Below are 15,548 nucleotides of genomic sequence, written 5' to 3' on the forward strand. Positions count from 1 at the left end.
CTTCGTACCACAAGGCCCAGAACCATAGTTAGCGTGATGTGAGATCTTAGCTTTAAATCCTATGTAAAAGAATTCCGAGACATAAAAGGCAATTTATTTATGAAATTTATTTTCTTATATAAATTATGTATTTCTCTGGGCAGACAGCCTTCACCTTATTGCACTAATAGCACATCTGTAATACCAAGCTACAGGACAAGTCTTAACAAGAGGTTTGTATTCTTCAATGTAGCACTTGTCTACCAGGCACTGTAGAGAGAAAGAAGAGGAAAAGGCAGGATCCGCTCAAGTGGAGAGTGGGGTGGGGGAGAGGGGCAACTCGTCTACCCTTCTGACAGTTGGTTTTCTCCCAGGAAAGGGAACATGCAAAGCTTACATCTGGAGTTTGGGAGCGGGTAAGAGTTGGAAGGCTGAGAAGCCCAGTGCAGCACTACAGCTCAGCTCCCTTTAATTTTGAGAAGCAGGAACTCCTTTCGTTCATTTGTAACAACTCACTCTGGCCTCTGCTGATGCTTTGAGGAAACAATGGGGATGGGGTCATCATCAGAATTAGCAGCAATTAAGAACAGGCCATACTCTGCCACAGTGTGGTGGGTATCATCTTGGTCCCCAGGGACCTGAAAGCTATGTATCCAAGGGAGAACCCAGAGTTGGCTCTGGAAGTTTCTTAACCTATTCGAGCTGGGACTTCAGACTGCTCGTTGTGCTCAGACATCCCTGTGACCGTACGAATTAGCAAAGCTCTGATGTTGGCTCTGCCGACCGCTGGCCAGAGCTATAGTGAGGCTGAGTGTGTAGGCAGAGTGAAGGGAATGCCTGGGGGGAGGGGGGCTATCAGGGAAGGGGGTGATGGGCAGTGACTGTAATATGATTAGGCCCTCCTTGCAGGTGGAGGCTGGGCTGCCAGGGAGTGGGGCAGGGGAGCTGCAGCCCCTGGAGCTCCCCTCACCCTGCCTCTGTACTACACTGAAGAGAAGTCGCTCACATACTCTAAAGCACATTCTTGATGCAGGGGGCGCTTTGGGGGAAGCAGTGATTTGGTTTTAGGCAAGAGCCACATTAAGCCTTCATGAGGGCAGCCACCACAGCCTTAGCGTTGAGACTGCGTAGGTCACAGTAGGTCTGGCCAGTGCCCACAAAGACGATGGGTTTGCTTGTGATGTAGGTCATAGAAATAGCAGCTCCCACCTGAATTGGAGAAAGGGGATACCCAATCAACTCCAGGCCGCTTCTTTTTACCCCCTCAGTAACAGGAATCTTTGGAGCCAACAACATACCCTTATAGCATCAGCTCCCTTGTAAAGGCTGCCCTTCCTGCCCCCATCTCACTCTATTCTGTATCATCCGTATTTACCTTGTCATCAATGGTATCAAATTTGGTAAGGACGATGCCATCAATGAGCCGAGGTGTTTGAGCCATAGAATGGTCAGCCAAGGCTCTGTTGAATTTGACCTGTAAGGGAGAAACATGATATAACTGTAAGAAGCACCCAACTGTCCAAAGATAAGGCTGGGAAAAGAACTAGGCCCTAGCCCTCACCAGCTGGTCCACGGCCTCATTGCCTACTAAGGCCTCCCCTACAAACAGCACCAAGTCGGGTGTGTTGACAGTAATGAGCTTAGCCAGGGCAGTCATCAGAGGGGCATTGTCTTGCATGCGGCCAGCTGTGTCCACCAGCACCACATCAAAGCCTTGGTTACGTGCTAAAGAGAAAAAAGTGGTCAACTCAAAACATCTGGAATATCCTGTTCATTCCCAGCTTTCTCTCAAGAAGTCATAACCTGGCTGTATTAAAAGCCTATGTGTTTACTTTCTTGGGCTCTGATCTGGCTATAAGGTTATATGAGCAAAAAACAATTCTGTGCTTGGCAATCAAGAACATTCAGGAAAAGATGGCAACAGGATAGAGGAGAGCAAACAGGTTTCTTTGGTGGGAATGTATTTTGCCTGCAGCTAGTACTCCTGTTACCCAAGGCAGAGCACTGCAAGTTCCCAATCCTGACTTGTTAACAGAGCAGTAAGTTGATAGGAGGGTAACCCTGACCTTCTGCCAATCCCAAGGAAACCCAAGGAGGAACGGGGCCCACACAAGCTCCCCCACGCTTTCTCTGCGCCATACCAAAGGCAATCGCTTCCATGGCGATTCCAGCAGCGTCCTTGCCATAGCCCTTTTCAAACAACTGCACCATAGTGCGGCCACCGTGATTCTCTGGGGGGTGTAGGGCACTCAAACGCCGGGTGTGTGTACGCAGCTGCTCCACGGCCCCGGCACGAAATGTGTCACAGGCCGCAATGAGGACGCTGAAGCCATTCTCTAACAGCCAGAAAGAAATCTGTGGAAAAAAAGCAAAGAAACCAGTCATCTAGAACGAGAATTGCTAAGACATGCAGAGTGAAGAAAATGGGGGGCTCTACTGACCTTGGCAAGATTAGTAGACTTCCCCACTCCATTAACACCGCAGAAGGTGACAACGTAAGGGCGCTGATGACGCTGGGCATCCATGATATCCCGCAGCATGTCAACACGACGCTGTGGCTGCAGAATCTGTACCAGGGACTCCTGTAGGGCTTGCTTTACTGTGGAAGTCACCGCTAAAAAGGGAGGTGGATCCATGAAACCCAAGGAACGTACTCGAAGAACACCCAACACCTAAGGGAGCTGGGACCTTGTCCCAGGAATCCACACCATAAGTGATCGTGTTCCAAGCACTTAAACTCATTGAGTTGTGATAACTCTTAAAGTCTAAGTTCTGTAATAGCCGTTTAGAGGTGAAGGAGTTTGGCAGAAGCCATACATCTAGCAAGAATGGAGAACAATGCTCTTCACCTCCTAGTAAGTGTAATCCCTTGAGCACTTTCTGGTTTAGGGAGATACTTACTGCTGAATGTCCCCATCACCTTCCCTTCCAACTTGTTGGCCACAGATTCACAGAGCTGGACTGCAATGTCTGCTGCCACATTCTTAGCTGGAGAGACAGGAACAGGTGTGAGTGCCACATCCACAGTAAACAACCCGTGGTACAGCTGAGAGTTCTAGGTGGTTCTACTCTCCACCATCTCTGTCCCGTACACACGAGTCCACCTGTTCCTCAGAACTTACCAATGAGATGATCACGCATCTTGTCCAGCACAGATTCCATGTCTGCACGACTCAAGCTCTTGGACCCCACAAGGCCCTTCAGCATCCCAAACATGCCACCCAGAGTTCCCTTGGTAGCACTGCAGGCACAGGAAATGATGGACATGTATAAAGCCAGTGGGCAGGAATGAAGTTTCATCTGTTCTGGAGCCATACCTCCCACTCACCACCTGAAATTCCCCTACCTAGGTTTGGTGGAGTTTTGAGTGGCCCCCTCATCCTCTGAGCTGCTGCAGTCCAGATCCTGAAGCTGCCCCCCAGGCCCAGTACCTCGAATCTGGAGGGTACAGGGAAAGGAGTAAGAGGGGATCAGGAACTCTTGAGAGCTGAAGGGGAAGAAGCCCAGGATTTACCCTGTCCTCATTCCATCTCTGATTTGGAAAACTCCAAATGTAACCCACCCCTTCATTCAAAGCAACCAAAGGTACTACCCTCCTAGTCTCTACCTCCTCCTCAATTGCTTACTAATGGTAACTCTCACTGGCCCCTATTGCCTCTTACCAAGTTGATATCCTCAGGTGGGGCAACCTCAGGGGCTCCGTTGGTGGTGGGGGTGCTATAATCCAAGACTTCCTTGTTTGCACAGCCACCCAGAGCCCACACCCGGGGTGCTTTTTTGCCCTTCTCCTTTGGAGCATCTGATTTCATGGACTTGCTGTAAAGGGTTACAGCACAAAGGGTTACGGTGAAGTAGGAAAGGAAACATCCACTCAAGAACCAGGTATAAGCGCTCCCTTGCCCCCATTGTGGCTAGATAACATTTGTGGTGAAAGTTAGAATGCTTACCTGGACTTCTCCATACCTCTCCCATGCTTCTGAATGAATTCCTCTCGCTTCCTACGTATCAGCTCTTCTTTGGAAAGTTCTACCCCATTCTCAGGCCCCACCAGGAGACCCGACTTTTCAGCAGGGACAGCTTTGCTGGTAACCAAAGGGCCATCAGAACCTGTTAGGAGAAAACTCACTGGAGAAAAACAACCAAATTCCTACAATGGGAAATAAAGTCTTCCAAATCCTTAAGAGGAAACTAGGGGCAAACGCCTTGGGGATCACAAGGACGGGATGATTAGGTGACGGGCATCTGAGCAAGGGAGGTAAGCAACGACCAAGGGAAAGATGAAACAGTTTCAGTCCATACTATCACATTAACTTTTCATGCCCTGCTATGTCCAGGAGCTCAAACTCACTCTCCTTCTTGGCCCCCTTGTTTTTTTTGCTGTTCTTTGCTTTTTCTTTGGGTTTTTCACCCCGTGTCTCAATCATGGACCTCACAGGTTTCTTGGCCTTTTCAGAATCTTCAAATTTCTTCATGGTTGTGGGAGCACGGATCTTACTGCTCTCCTCTGCTTCACTAGAAAGAAGAGAATGATCAAAGTCCAGAGAAAGGACCCTCACACCAAGAGGCCAGTTACAACTGGACAGCAAATTCCGTGTGTTTTGATAAACAATTTACTCCCCTGGAACCGCCCTCAGGAAGGAAGGGAGCTTATCAGGTCATGGAAATCAATTGTGCAGAGGGGAGGCCTCTCACCGAAGGAGCCGCAGGAAGTCATTTTGGAAATCAAAAGTGCCATTCAATAGACTTAAAGCACTTTGCTGTTGGATCTCTGTACGGTACTTGTCCCGAAACAGCCGGTGCACATCATCTATCAATTTGTCTACATACGTCAGCGTTAGGATCTTCTGAAAACCAACCTGTTCAGGGAGAGAAACAGAGCCAACAGATCTGCTTACAAGCCAACTCACTCCAGGCCTCCAGAGGCTGGCTCAGCGGCCTGGCACGTTTCCCCGACCTGAGGGGCAGCCAAGGTCTCTGCCTGGGCTCAGGAGCGTCTTCCCTTTCCCCCTCCACTGTCTGTCTTCTCAGTTACTTCACCGTATACACTGGGCTCAATTAATGAGGGTTCTCTTAATCAGGATTAAAGAAAAGTGTAATCATTATCCTTCTAAAATAGCCCCACTTACCACAAACACCAGCTCAAACTGGTTGTCCAATTTGTACTTGAGTGTGAGTGCCTCATGGGTGAAGGAGTTGTTACCTCCCCTTTCCTGGAAGAAAAAAAAAAGTAGAGTTCAGACTACCCAGAAAACCCAGACTTGAGCCCCTCAAGGATTACCTACGGGAAAGAACCAGACACTTCCCTCAAAGTCAAACCTGTCGTCCCCAGGACAAGAGGATGCTGGGGCACTGCTCTCTAGCAGCATCCCATCAGGGAGAAAAGGAGGTGCCAAGTTGGGGGGAGGGGGACGGTTAAGGGGAAAAGAGGTTAGAGGGAAAGAAAGACACGTGGGAGCCAGAAGAGAGAATCACACAATCAGATTTACTAGCAGCTGTACGCTATTTACAGCTTTTTAAAAGTGTTTTTCCATTATCTCGCCCAGCACCCAGCCTTCGACACAACAGAAAATTAAGCTGCTAGGGGGTCAATGGAGGGAACTATGGGAAATCTCAAGAGACGCCGGGATTCGGCTAGAGTCCCAGAGACGGAGGGGGAGGGGGCGTCGCAAAGTTGCTAGAGGTCCCAGGGGAGCGGGAAAGAGAAGCGGAATACTGGCAATGAGTGAGTGGCCAGTTTGGGGTAGGCGGAGAAGGTGGGAGGGGGGCGTGGGATCAGTTGAAGGGGCTATGGACCAGTTCAGGGGGTCGAGCCCGTAGTTCTGATCCCGAGGGGGCTATACCTGCAGCAGCACAGAACGAATCAACGCATTAACGGGCCCGGTGCATGAGTCGCTCACGCCCTGGAAGCACCAGAGCACAAGCCCGCCTTTGGAGAAAATGGTGAAGAAGTCGAGCATGGCGGCAGCGGGAAAGGAGCCGGGGCCGGCGCCGGGAACTCAGGCCGCGATCGCCGCCGCTTCCTGCTGCGCCAAGCTCGGGACACGTCACACCAGCGGTCCCGGAAACCGGCTCAGCCGCACTTCCGCTCCGAGCTGCTGTGTTCTTTCTCCGCCTCCGCCCGAGGGCGCGCAACACTGACGCAGGCGCCAGGCTCGCCAATGGCGGGTGGGGGCGGACCTGGGCGGGGCTCTCAGAGAGGACGGCCTACAGCGCGGAGGGGCGTGGCCCTCAGGACCCGCTGGCCAATGGGCGCGCTCGTCTGAACCGCCTGCGGCGCGGAGAAGTGACGGCAGAGTGGGGCTGGCGTCGGGAGGTGGGGTGGGGTGGGGTGGGGTGGGGTGGTCTCCCAGAGGGCCTGGGCTCTGAGTGGTCATGCTTCGCAGGACGTTGCTTTTGGGCTTGTGCCGGGCCCCCTTGGGCCGGGGTCTAGGCACACACAGAGGAGGCTCTATTCTGGGTAAAGTTGAGGGCCGCGGAGGGTATCGTGGTTCTTGGATGGCCCCAAGCTCCAGCTCTGTGACCTTCCGGACTCAGGACCCGGCCCACGATGTAAAGACAGTGGGTCGGCTGGGAGGAGGGGGTAAGCTTTCCTGCCGGAGCTTGTAAAGGCTGGGCTTCCCAGGAAGCCCCTCTCAGGTGACAAATTCCAGATCGTTCTATGCCTCAGCTTACCACCAGCATAACAGAGAGCCAGGTTGATTGGTTGCAGAGCTAGCTGTGCCTTAAAGTCCTGCTCGCGTGCAGGATGCTGCGCTTAGCGTGTGGCTGTTAAGGAAGGAAGAGAAAGAAGGTTCAGTGTGCAGCCTGGAGGTGCCTGGAGTGCAGCCGGAGAGGGAAGGCTTCAATAGACCAGTTCAAGACTGTATAGAATCCAACTTGGACAAATGCCCTGCACTGCTGGTCCCCGAAGCTAGTGTAACTGGAGAAGTACAGTGAGCAGATGGGACCTGAGATCAGCCTTGATGGATATCGTTTACTGGCTCAGGGAAGGTGTGTGTTCCAGGTTGCGGAGAACCCAGCGAAAATTAGAAGTATTGGTTTTGTGCAAGAAGCTAACAAAAGCCACGTAGGTAGAGAGCAGAGATAGGAAACGTAGTGTGGACGGGTGAGTAAGCCTAGATCAAAGAAAGATTCCAACATTGCCGAGAAGAGTTTGAATTTTGTATTGGAGTCAGTGAGACGACTTGGAGATTTGTGTGTTAGGTGTGAAAGATGAAAGGATTCATTGATTCAAGGCACTGATGGCGTACCAGGTTCTGTGCTAGGCTGAAGACTCATTGGTGAAGAAGGTAGGCATAGTACCATATGAAGCAATGACACTTAAACTCAAAATTGCAGATGTGTTGCATGAGGTAATGAGACCGTGTGACAGGAGATTCTGACAGTCCACGGAGTCAGGAAAGACTTCCCTGAGAAAAATGAGAACTGAGCTGAAAGCGAAAAGAAGCAAGGAGTTAACCAGGCAAAGAAGCGGACACGGTTTCAAAGTTGAGAGAACACCTGTGTAGATTCCCTGCCACCATCGAGGTGTCGAAGGGGGCGGAGTGGGGGAGTGGGGAGAGAAAAAGGTAAACCAGAGCCAGAGTGTGCTGTGCCTCATCCATGTTGAAGATCTTGGACTTTTATTCTTAGAGTAATGGAAAACCACTGGAAGGTTTTAAGCAGGAGAGTATGTGATTGAATTAGTGCTTAGAAAATATTCTAGCTGTGATGCAAAAGAGTCAGGTGGTAAGAGGAGGATTAGTGGGAACAGTAAGGCTTTTGCGTTAGTCCAGGTGAGAGGTCATGGTAGTTTGGGCTAAGGTGGTGGTGGCGGAGATGGGGAGGAAAGGGGGACAGATTGGAGAGATCTTTAGGAGGCAAAGACATCAGGACTTGACAATAGATAGGACATGAATGTAGCTTTGTCGGTGGTGACGGATATCCAGGATAAGGTGCCACTCAGAGGTATCATGCTTCAGAGGACACTGCTGCTTGGAGTGTGCCAGGACCTATTGGTCCAGGAGCCTGGAACCCTCCTCTCCGAGAGGAGAGGGAAATGCAGTTGAATATATGAGCCTGTGATTCAAGGGAAAGAGCAGTCTGCACAGGAGATAAGCACGCGTAAGTCACCTGGCCTAGGGAGAGAGTATAGAGTGTTCTTTTTGAGAAGTTGAATCTTGCAGTGCTGGGCATGATGCGTGAGACGGGAAGAGAGCCTGATGGCACACAGACCACATGGCGAAGCCGTGGAATACTGCTGGGTGCAGGCTGACCTTATGAGAGGGGATGACCGTGGGAACAGCCAGCTCAGTGTCCGTTTCCGTTTAGCCAACCTTCTCCCGTGCCCATCCTCTAACCCGCTACCACCTGTAAAGAAAATGTATGGCCTTCTGACCATAACTGCGTCCCACAGACCGAGATGGAAAGATGTCCGAGATCAAGAAGAAGATCCAGTCAATCCTTCCCGGCGGGGACTGGAATCCACTGTACGACACCAGCTACCTGCCCCCTGAGAGCTCGGATGTGGTGATTGTGGGGGGTGGGGTGCTTGGCCTGTCCGTGGCCTATTGGCTGAAGAAGTTGGAGAAGCCACGAGGTGCCATTCGAGTGCTGGTGGTGGAACGGGACCACACGGTGAGGTGTGGGGTAGAGCAGTGTCATGACTGGGGCACGGACTCCTATTTTATTAAGGGGCAAGGGGAGGGGAAGGGAGGAAAGACTTCGATCTTTGGAGGTCTAAAGGGCAGGGACTGTACTTTGACTCTTGTTGAGAAACAGTCCCGGGTTCTTTCTTCAAATTAGAGACTTTGGCCATAGAGTTTTTGCTTGTAAAAGCACATTTCACAATGTCAGATCTTTTGGGCGCCCACAGGTCCGTCTGAGAGCCTGCATTCGGCTGGAATCAACACAAACAGCTATCCCCTCCCCCTTCCAGGTTCCTTTACTTCTGAGTTTTTGCACTTTAGTTCCGATTAGCCATTGAGAGTTAGCCACGAATCTTACTAGTTTGGTCATATTCCTCTATTTTCCAATTAGTAGATGAAGTGTTAATCTCCTGCCCTTGGACTTCAAGGCCATTACCGTTTCGTGCCACAGTGCCCAGCCCTTTTAGATGACTGGCTCTCTCTGCTCTGCACATCTGCTAAGAAGGATTTTAATAATTGTCGTCCTCTTTGGGTGCTGGTTGACTTGCATACAGGTTTATCCACCTCAACTCCTCTTAGATTATAAACGTGCAAGTAGGACCCCCCCATTACCCCTAGGGGCTTCCATTCCAGTATTCGGCTCCCAGGTGACAGGGTACTGGTCTCCCTCAGTTACTTTTGTCTTTCCGCAGTATTCCCGGGCCTCCACTGTGCTTTCCGTGGGCGGGATTCGTCAGCAGTTCTCGGTGCCTGAGAACGTCCAGCTCTCCCTCTTTTCAATTGACTTTCTACGGAACATCAATGTATGTGCAAAGAGATTTGGGGACTGGGGTGGTGAGCACTCCTTTAGCCCAGAGAGAGGAGCAGCCCAGTTGGCCGGGGGGATCAGGGAGCGGAAGCAGTTCGGGCCACTAGGAGTTGGAACCACCAGTTTTCTCCCCAGTGGTGGTACCCAGAGGGGGGCTTCTCTGAGCCCTGGGAGCTGTTGGTGAGGAGGCCAGGAAAGCTCTCCCTCCCTCCCTCCTTTAAATCAGCTTCTCTAAAGAACTTTTTTTTTTTTTTCTTTGCACACACACAGGAGTACCTGGCTGTAGCTGATGACCCTCCCCTGGACATCCAGTTCAACCCATCAGGTTATCTCTTGCTGGCTTCAGAAAAGGGTGCTGCCATCATGGAGAACAACGTGAAGGTGCAGAGGTGGGTGGGGTGCCTGGCACGACCACCCAGCTGCTGCTCAGCTGTGTGCATGTAGCAAGCTCCGACACCAAGTTAGGAACTGAGAAACCCGGTGGGGCGGGGATGGGGAGGGGGGTTGATGAGACAGGTCCCCGCTGTGTAGGAGCTCTGACAGGAGTCTGTCAGGAAGCACAGACACACGCAGACCTCCAGTACCCTGTGCTAAGTGCTCGAACATGGGTACAGACAACACACTGCTGCGGTGGTTCCTAAATCGGCCAGATCACAAAAACCACCCGGGAAATCCCAGACCTAATAAGCCAGAGCCTCTAGGGAAGGGCCCAGGAATCTGCAGACTTTTCCTGCAAGGGCCAGATAGTACACATTTTAGGCTTCGGGGGCCATATGCTGCCGTCATTCAGCTTTGTAGTTGAAACAGAAGCAGTCAGAGACAAGATATAGGCAAAAATAGAAATGAATCAGTGTGACTCAGGTACAAAAATGCAGCAGGCTGGTTTGGGCAAGCCCTCTCCTAAGTGAGTCTCGTGATTGGTCAGGAGCATGTGTCTATAACAGTCTTGCGGGTCTTACTAGGGACATCGGGTAATGTCCCAGATGCAATACTTTTTCATTTAGTCACCAAGACATCCCCATTTCACATGTGGGTAAACCGAGGCACGAGGTAGCTAGCAAGTGGTGGCATTGGGATTTGAACCAGGCAGTCGGGCTTGCGAGTGTGTTGTTTTAGGATCTGCGTTGCTGCCTTTCGAGGACAGTGTCCCATAGGAGATAATTGTGCTAGTGAGCAGGACTGTACTAGAAGGTAGACAGGAAGGTCATTCCAGGCAGAAGGGAAGGAGACAGCAGAAGGGACACAGTGGTCTGCCCTGTTGTGAAAGGATACAGGGTAGTTAGGGGATGAGAGGGAGTTTAGTGTGGTCAAAGGGATACCAGGGGGTAGGAAAGGAAAGAGGGGTCAGCTGAAGAACCATGACTAGGACGCTTGGCCTTTACACGTTCAACAGGGAGGAAATCTTGGGGGTTTGGGGCAGAGAAGTTACGTGAATGAATCGGAATCCCCACTTGTGGAGTCGGGGTCCATACTTCGCCTTCTCTGCACAGTCCTCGCCTCTGACACACAGGTACACAGTCGCGCATTTCTCTCAGGCAGGAAGGAGCCAAAGTTTGCCTGATGTCTCCTGAGCAGCTTCGGAACAAATTTCCCTGGATAAACACAGAGGGCGTGGCTTTGGCATCTTATGGTAAAACGTGCTTGCAGAGGGGATCAGGGGTTGAGGGGCGCCTCAACGTTGGAAGTCTCAGCACCCTGTAACCCGCCTCTAGAAGCAGTGCTTCCCCCCGGGCCAGCAGAGCCTCCCTCGGCCCCTGCTAGCTCTCTGCCCTTCCACAGGATTTGACTCTGGTACACTTGGTCAACGTGAACCTTCCCTGGCTTCCCTAAAGAGGAGTTGGGGGCACAAGAAATCCAACAGGAGAGGAGGGTCCTAATCCCACCTCCTGAGTCCTCTTTCTTATCACAGGGATGGAGCACGAAGGTTGGTTTGACCCCTGGTGTCTGCTCCAGGGGCTTCGGCGAAAGGTCCAGTCCATGGGGGTCCTCTTCTGCCGCGGAGAGGTGACACGTGAGTCTGAGGCCCCGTGCCCACTGCTCCTTCCCTCTGCCCGCTGGGGCACAGGCCTACGTGGGGTCTTATCTTCACTCACGGGCTAAGCAAGGGTTGGTGGGGAATGGGGTTCTCCCCGCGGCCTGGTCCTGAGCATCCTGACTCCAGCTCCTAAGTAGGCTTTCTCAGGACGCGTGTTGCACGTGAAGGTTTCAGCTTGCTCTCATTTTGCATGCAGTCAAGGTCATCTTGGTTACCCCATATCTGTTTGCAGGAAAGCTCCGGTCTTCCAGGTTGCTTTCCTGATGAAGTCCACGGAATCCCAGTCTCGTCTTCTTCAGGCCTCAGGCACTTCTTTTCTTTTTCCTGCAGGTTTCGTGTCTTCGTCTAACCTCATGAAGACTGCAGGTGGGGAAGAAGTGAATTTGAAAAGGATCCACGAGGTTCATGTAAGTTGCCAGCCTGTGCATCTTCCTTACCAAAGTGCAAGGGTGGAAAAGGTAACGGCTGTCATTTTGGTCTTTCTCTACCCACTTCCAGTCTGGGTAAACTAAGGCTCGGGAAGAAATGTACCTCTCACAGGGCCCGGTATGTGGGCCAGGCCCTCCTTCCCCTCCCCTTCTGGTGCCTTCAGGTGAAGATAGACCAAAGCCTGGAGTACCAGCCCGTGGAATGTGCCATAGTGATCAACGCAGCAGGGGCCTGGTCTGGCCAGGTTGCAGAGCTGGCTGGCATTGGGAAGGGGCCACCTGGCACCCTCCAGGGCACCAAGCTACCTGTGGAGCTGAGAAAAAGGTAACTTCCCTCAGGGCAGCCGAGGAGGTCGGTGAGAGAGGAAAAGAAGCAATGTAAGAGTTTGGTAAATGTGCTGGGAAGGGGATTTCCTAACCTGCTGGTTGTGGCAGGTACGTGTACTTGTGGCACTGCCCCCAGGGACCAGGCCTGGAGACCCCGTTCGTTATAGACCCCAGTGGAACCTATTTCCGCCGAGAAGGATTAGGCCATAACTACCTGGGTGGCTGTAGCCCCACTGAGGTAAGCTAAGCGGGGTTGGGGTGCTGGGCAGGGGACATAGGCCACTGTCATCGAAGAGTCAGGCTCTTTGGATGGCCCAGCGCTCTCACTGACATTGCGCCTCCTCTGGGTTTGAACTGGGATCTTTTCTCCCCGTCCCCTCCTACTGAGGGGCTCAGTGAGGTCTGGGTCAGCCCTTGTGTCCCGGGCAACATAAGCCATGTCCCCACCTCTCACCGTAGGAGGAGGAACCGGATCCAGGGAACCTGGAGGTGGACCATGATTTCTTCCAGGACAGGGTGTGGCCCCCTTTGGCCCAGAGGGTACCGGCTTTTGAAACTCTGAAGGTAACAGGAGACCCATGAGCCTGGAGCACCCGGGTCGGCTTGGAAAGCTTGTCCACTGCCACTCGCCCTCTGCCTCACAACTGCTAAGGACTCCTGGTCTAGGGACCCATCCCACTGACCCCTCGGGGGCTGGGAGAGGGTGCCGCGTCTGTCCCCAGAGCAGGAGTGAGGGTGGCACGTGTCGGCACCTTCCCAGGCACGCCTGTGTCTTGTACACCCGCAGGTTCGGAGCGCTTGGGCCGGCTATTACGACTACAACACCTTTGACCAGAATGGCGTGGTGGGTCCTCACCCACTGGTCATCAACATGTATTTTGCCACGGGCTTCAGTGGCCACGGGCTCCAGCAGGCCCCTGCCGTGGGGCGAGCTGTGGCGGAGATGGTGCTGGAGGGCCACTTCCAGACCATCAACCTGAGCTCCTTCCTCTTCAGCCGCTTTTACTCGGGAGAGAAGGTCCAGGAGCACAACATCATCTGAGCCTGTAAGCTCTTCGCTGGGCCCCGCCGCCCTGTCCGCCCCCCGTGGCCTCCCTACACTCTCCTGTCCCCACAGGGCTGGGCGGGCAGGCCGACTACAGGCTGTGAGGCCCAGGCCAACAGAGAGTGTTGGAGGGGGAGACCCCAGGACTGACGGCCCGGGCTGAGGCCACCCGCCAAGGCAGTGCAGCCGGACAGAATACCTGAGCACGTGGCCCAAGACTGCCTTCTTCCTGGTACTGAGCCAGCAAGATCACCTATGCCCCTCTTGGCAGGCTACCCCGGAGCCCGGGCAGGGAGCCTTCCAGGGCGGCTGGTGCGGATTTAGTGACCGTTTACCTACTCATCAATCAATAAATGTTATTACTCTTTCCACTCGGTCTTCTGCCCCTTCTCCTTTGACCTCATAGCAGTTGCTTCTGAAGCCCCGGTAGCCTTTGGGACCAGGCCGCACGGCCTTCTCCTCCCAGCAGCATTCTCCCGTCCTAGGTGTAGGCAGCTTGTTGGCAAACTAGTGCCTTCCCTTCCTGAGTTGCTGCAGAGGGAAGGGATGGTTCATTCCTTTATTCGGCATTTATTCGGTTCCAACTCTCAGCCAGGCCCAGGGCTACATATCAGAGATCTACCACCAGGCGGGGCATCCTCTGCATCCTCACTGGAGCGTTCTTATCTGTGCCCGCCCCACAGCCCAGAGCAGACCGAATGCAGTCCCTGCAGTGCCAGGAAGAAGCGCGGGTCACGGACACCTCATCTCAGCTGTGTCTCCACAGAGCTCCCCTGGGGAAGCTGACCTCTGAGCTGAACCTATAGGATGAGCGGTTGAACACAGTGAAGGCACAGCAGGGACCGGGGGTGGGGTGGGGACCACAGGCTGTGGGGAAGATTGTATACAAATGCCCAGGACCAAGACATTCGCAGGATTCGAGGGAGGATAAGTGATGTCCTGGCTAGATCATGGAGTGAAGAGGGGTAGTAAGGAGTAGGGCAGGGCCAGGGGCTGAAGAGCCAGGTGTGGAGCTCAGGCTGTATTCCGTGGGCTTTCCGTAGGGAAGGGACATGCTCAGATTTTCCTTTTTTTTTTGAGTTTATTTTTTTATTTTGAGAGAGAGGGAGAAAGTATGCACATGAGTAGGGAAGGGGCGGAGGAGCAGAGAGGGAGAGACAGAGAGAGAGAATCCCAAACAGGCTCTGCACTGACAGCTCAGGAACCGTGAGATCATGTCCAGAGCTGAAGTCGTGAGTCAGCAGTTTCACCAACTGAGCCACTCGGGCGCCACAGATTTTCCTTTCAGAAAAATCCCTCTGACTGCCTTGTGGAGAACAGATTGTGGTGTCAAAGCAGGAGGCCAGATGGGAGGCTTTGCTGCAGTCCATGTGGCAGAAACAATAGTGCCCATGCTGTCACGGCAAGAAGCTTGTGTATCCAAAGAGGTGACGGTAGTAACAAGAAACGGGGTCAAGCATGACACTGAGGCATCTGGCTTGGACAACTAGATGTATATCTTGCTTTCGTAGAGGTGAGGGACGCCAGGGAGGAGCCGTGTGGGAGACAAAATGAAGCAGTTTGAGACCTGTCGAGTCCAAGGTGCCTGGTAGAGACGTCTAATGAGGAGTTGAGTTTATTGTCATGGCACTCAGGATGATCCAGGCTGTGAACACCATGGAAGAGAAGGGCATCACCCCCACGAGAGGAGAAGAGTAGGGAACCAAGGGGGACACTGGACACTGACGTTTAAGGGATGAACCAAAGGAGAGGAAGCTGAAGAGGTGGCCAGAGAGGCAGGAAAAAAGCCAGGAGCATGAGGTATCATGGGAACCTAGAAGAAATGGGCGATGATACCCACGCACGTGCACTGGCTGGGTCGGTACCAAGTAGGTCAGTGGGGACCTGAGGGAGAGCAGTTCTGGGAAGAAGGTGGGGTTTGAGGTGACAGCTGTCCAGAAGGGAGAAGCGGGTGGGAGCAGAAATATCTAGGAAAGTGTTCATTCCCCCTGAAAAGCGGCCTTTGGGGAGAAGAAGGAAACACAAGAGATGGACGTGACTGATTATCGGTTGTGTAAGGGAGGGAGGCCAGGGGAGATGCCAGTGAGGTAACAGGAGGAGCCCCTGTGGGGGTGGGGGTGGGGGACAGCCAGGACTGATCAGGTGAGCAAAAGAGGAAGAGCCACCAGTGCTGAAAGACCGGAAGGAACTTGGCCAGGGGCACAAGGCAGTGACAACTCAGGCCAAACCCAACATCTGTGTTAACGCTGTAAGCAAGCCTTGTCAGGTGCCTGATATTCACTCCCCCTTCCTTCGGTAC

General features: G+C 52.8%; 2 protein-coding genes across 5 annotated transcripts; one reads left to right on the forward strand and one right to left on the reverse strand.

Annotated features, from left to right (window-relative positions):
- Positions 1 to 87: 87 nt before the first annotated feature.
- SRPRA (SRP receptor subunit alpha) lies at positions 88 to 6,141 on the reverse strand. Its single transcript, XM_045483399.1, has 14 exons — positions 5,820 to 6,141; positions 5,106 to 5,189; positions 4,672 to 4,835; positions 4,328 to 4,491; positions 3,927 to 4,086; positions 3,642 to 3,795; positions 3,326 to 3,417; positions 3,102 to 3,220; positions 2,881 to 2,967; positions 2,421 to 2,593; positions 2,121 to 2,334; positions 1,541 to 1,704; positions 1,355 to 1,453; positions 88 to 1,188 (listed from the first exon to the last, which is right to left on the reverse strand). Exons 1-14 carry the CDS (start codon positions 5,934 to 5,936, stop codon positions 1,060 to 1,062), a joined length of 1,920 nt encoding a protein of 639 aa, XP_045339355.1. The 5' UTR covers positions 5,937 to 6,141; the 3' UTR covers positions 88 to 1,059.
- Positions 6,142 to 6,241: 100 nt separating this feature from the next.
- On the forward strand, positions 6,242 to 13,620 carry FOXRED1 (FAD dependent oxidoreductase domain containing 1). 4 transcript variants are annotated; one of them, XM_045483402.1, is made up of 12 exons: positions 6,304 to 6,436; positions 8,375 to 8,595; positions 9,299 to 9,409; positions 9,685 to 9,803; positions 10,950 to 11,044; positions 11,324 to 11,425; positions 11,780 to 11,856; positions 12,042 to 12,202; positions 12,313 to 12,442; positions 12,664 to 12,768; positions 12,992 to 13,250; positions 13,322 to 13,620. In XM_045483402.1, the coding sequence occupies exons 1-11, from the start codon at positions 6,352 to 6,354 to the stop codon at positions 13,244 to 13,246; spliced, it is 1,461 nt and encodes a 486-aa protein (XP_045339358.1). In that variant the 5' UTR covers positions 6,304 to 6,351; the 3' UTR covers positions 13,247 to 13,250; positions 13,322 to 13,620. The 4 variants fall into 4 exon arrangements, with proteins under 4 accessions (XP_045339356.1, XP_045339357.1, XP_045339359.1 ...); XM_045483400.1 differs by having other exon boundaries at positions 6,242 to 6,436; positions 12,992 to 13,620; XM_045483401.1 differs by having other exon boundaries at positions 6,268 to 6,559; positions 12,992 to 13,620.
- The last annotated feature ends 1,928 nt before the right edge of the window (positions 13,621 to 15,548 follow it).

This window comes from Leopardus geoffroyi, chromosome D1, assembly GCF_018350155.1.
Source record: "Leopardus geoffroyi isolate Oge1 chromosome D1, O.geoffroyi_Oge1_pat1.0, whole genome shotgun sequence".
NCBI classification, from domain to species: domain Eukaryota; kingdom Metazoa; phylum Chordata; class Mammalia; order Carnivora; family Felidae; genus Leopardus; species Leopardus geoffroyi.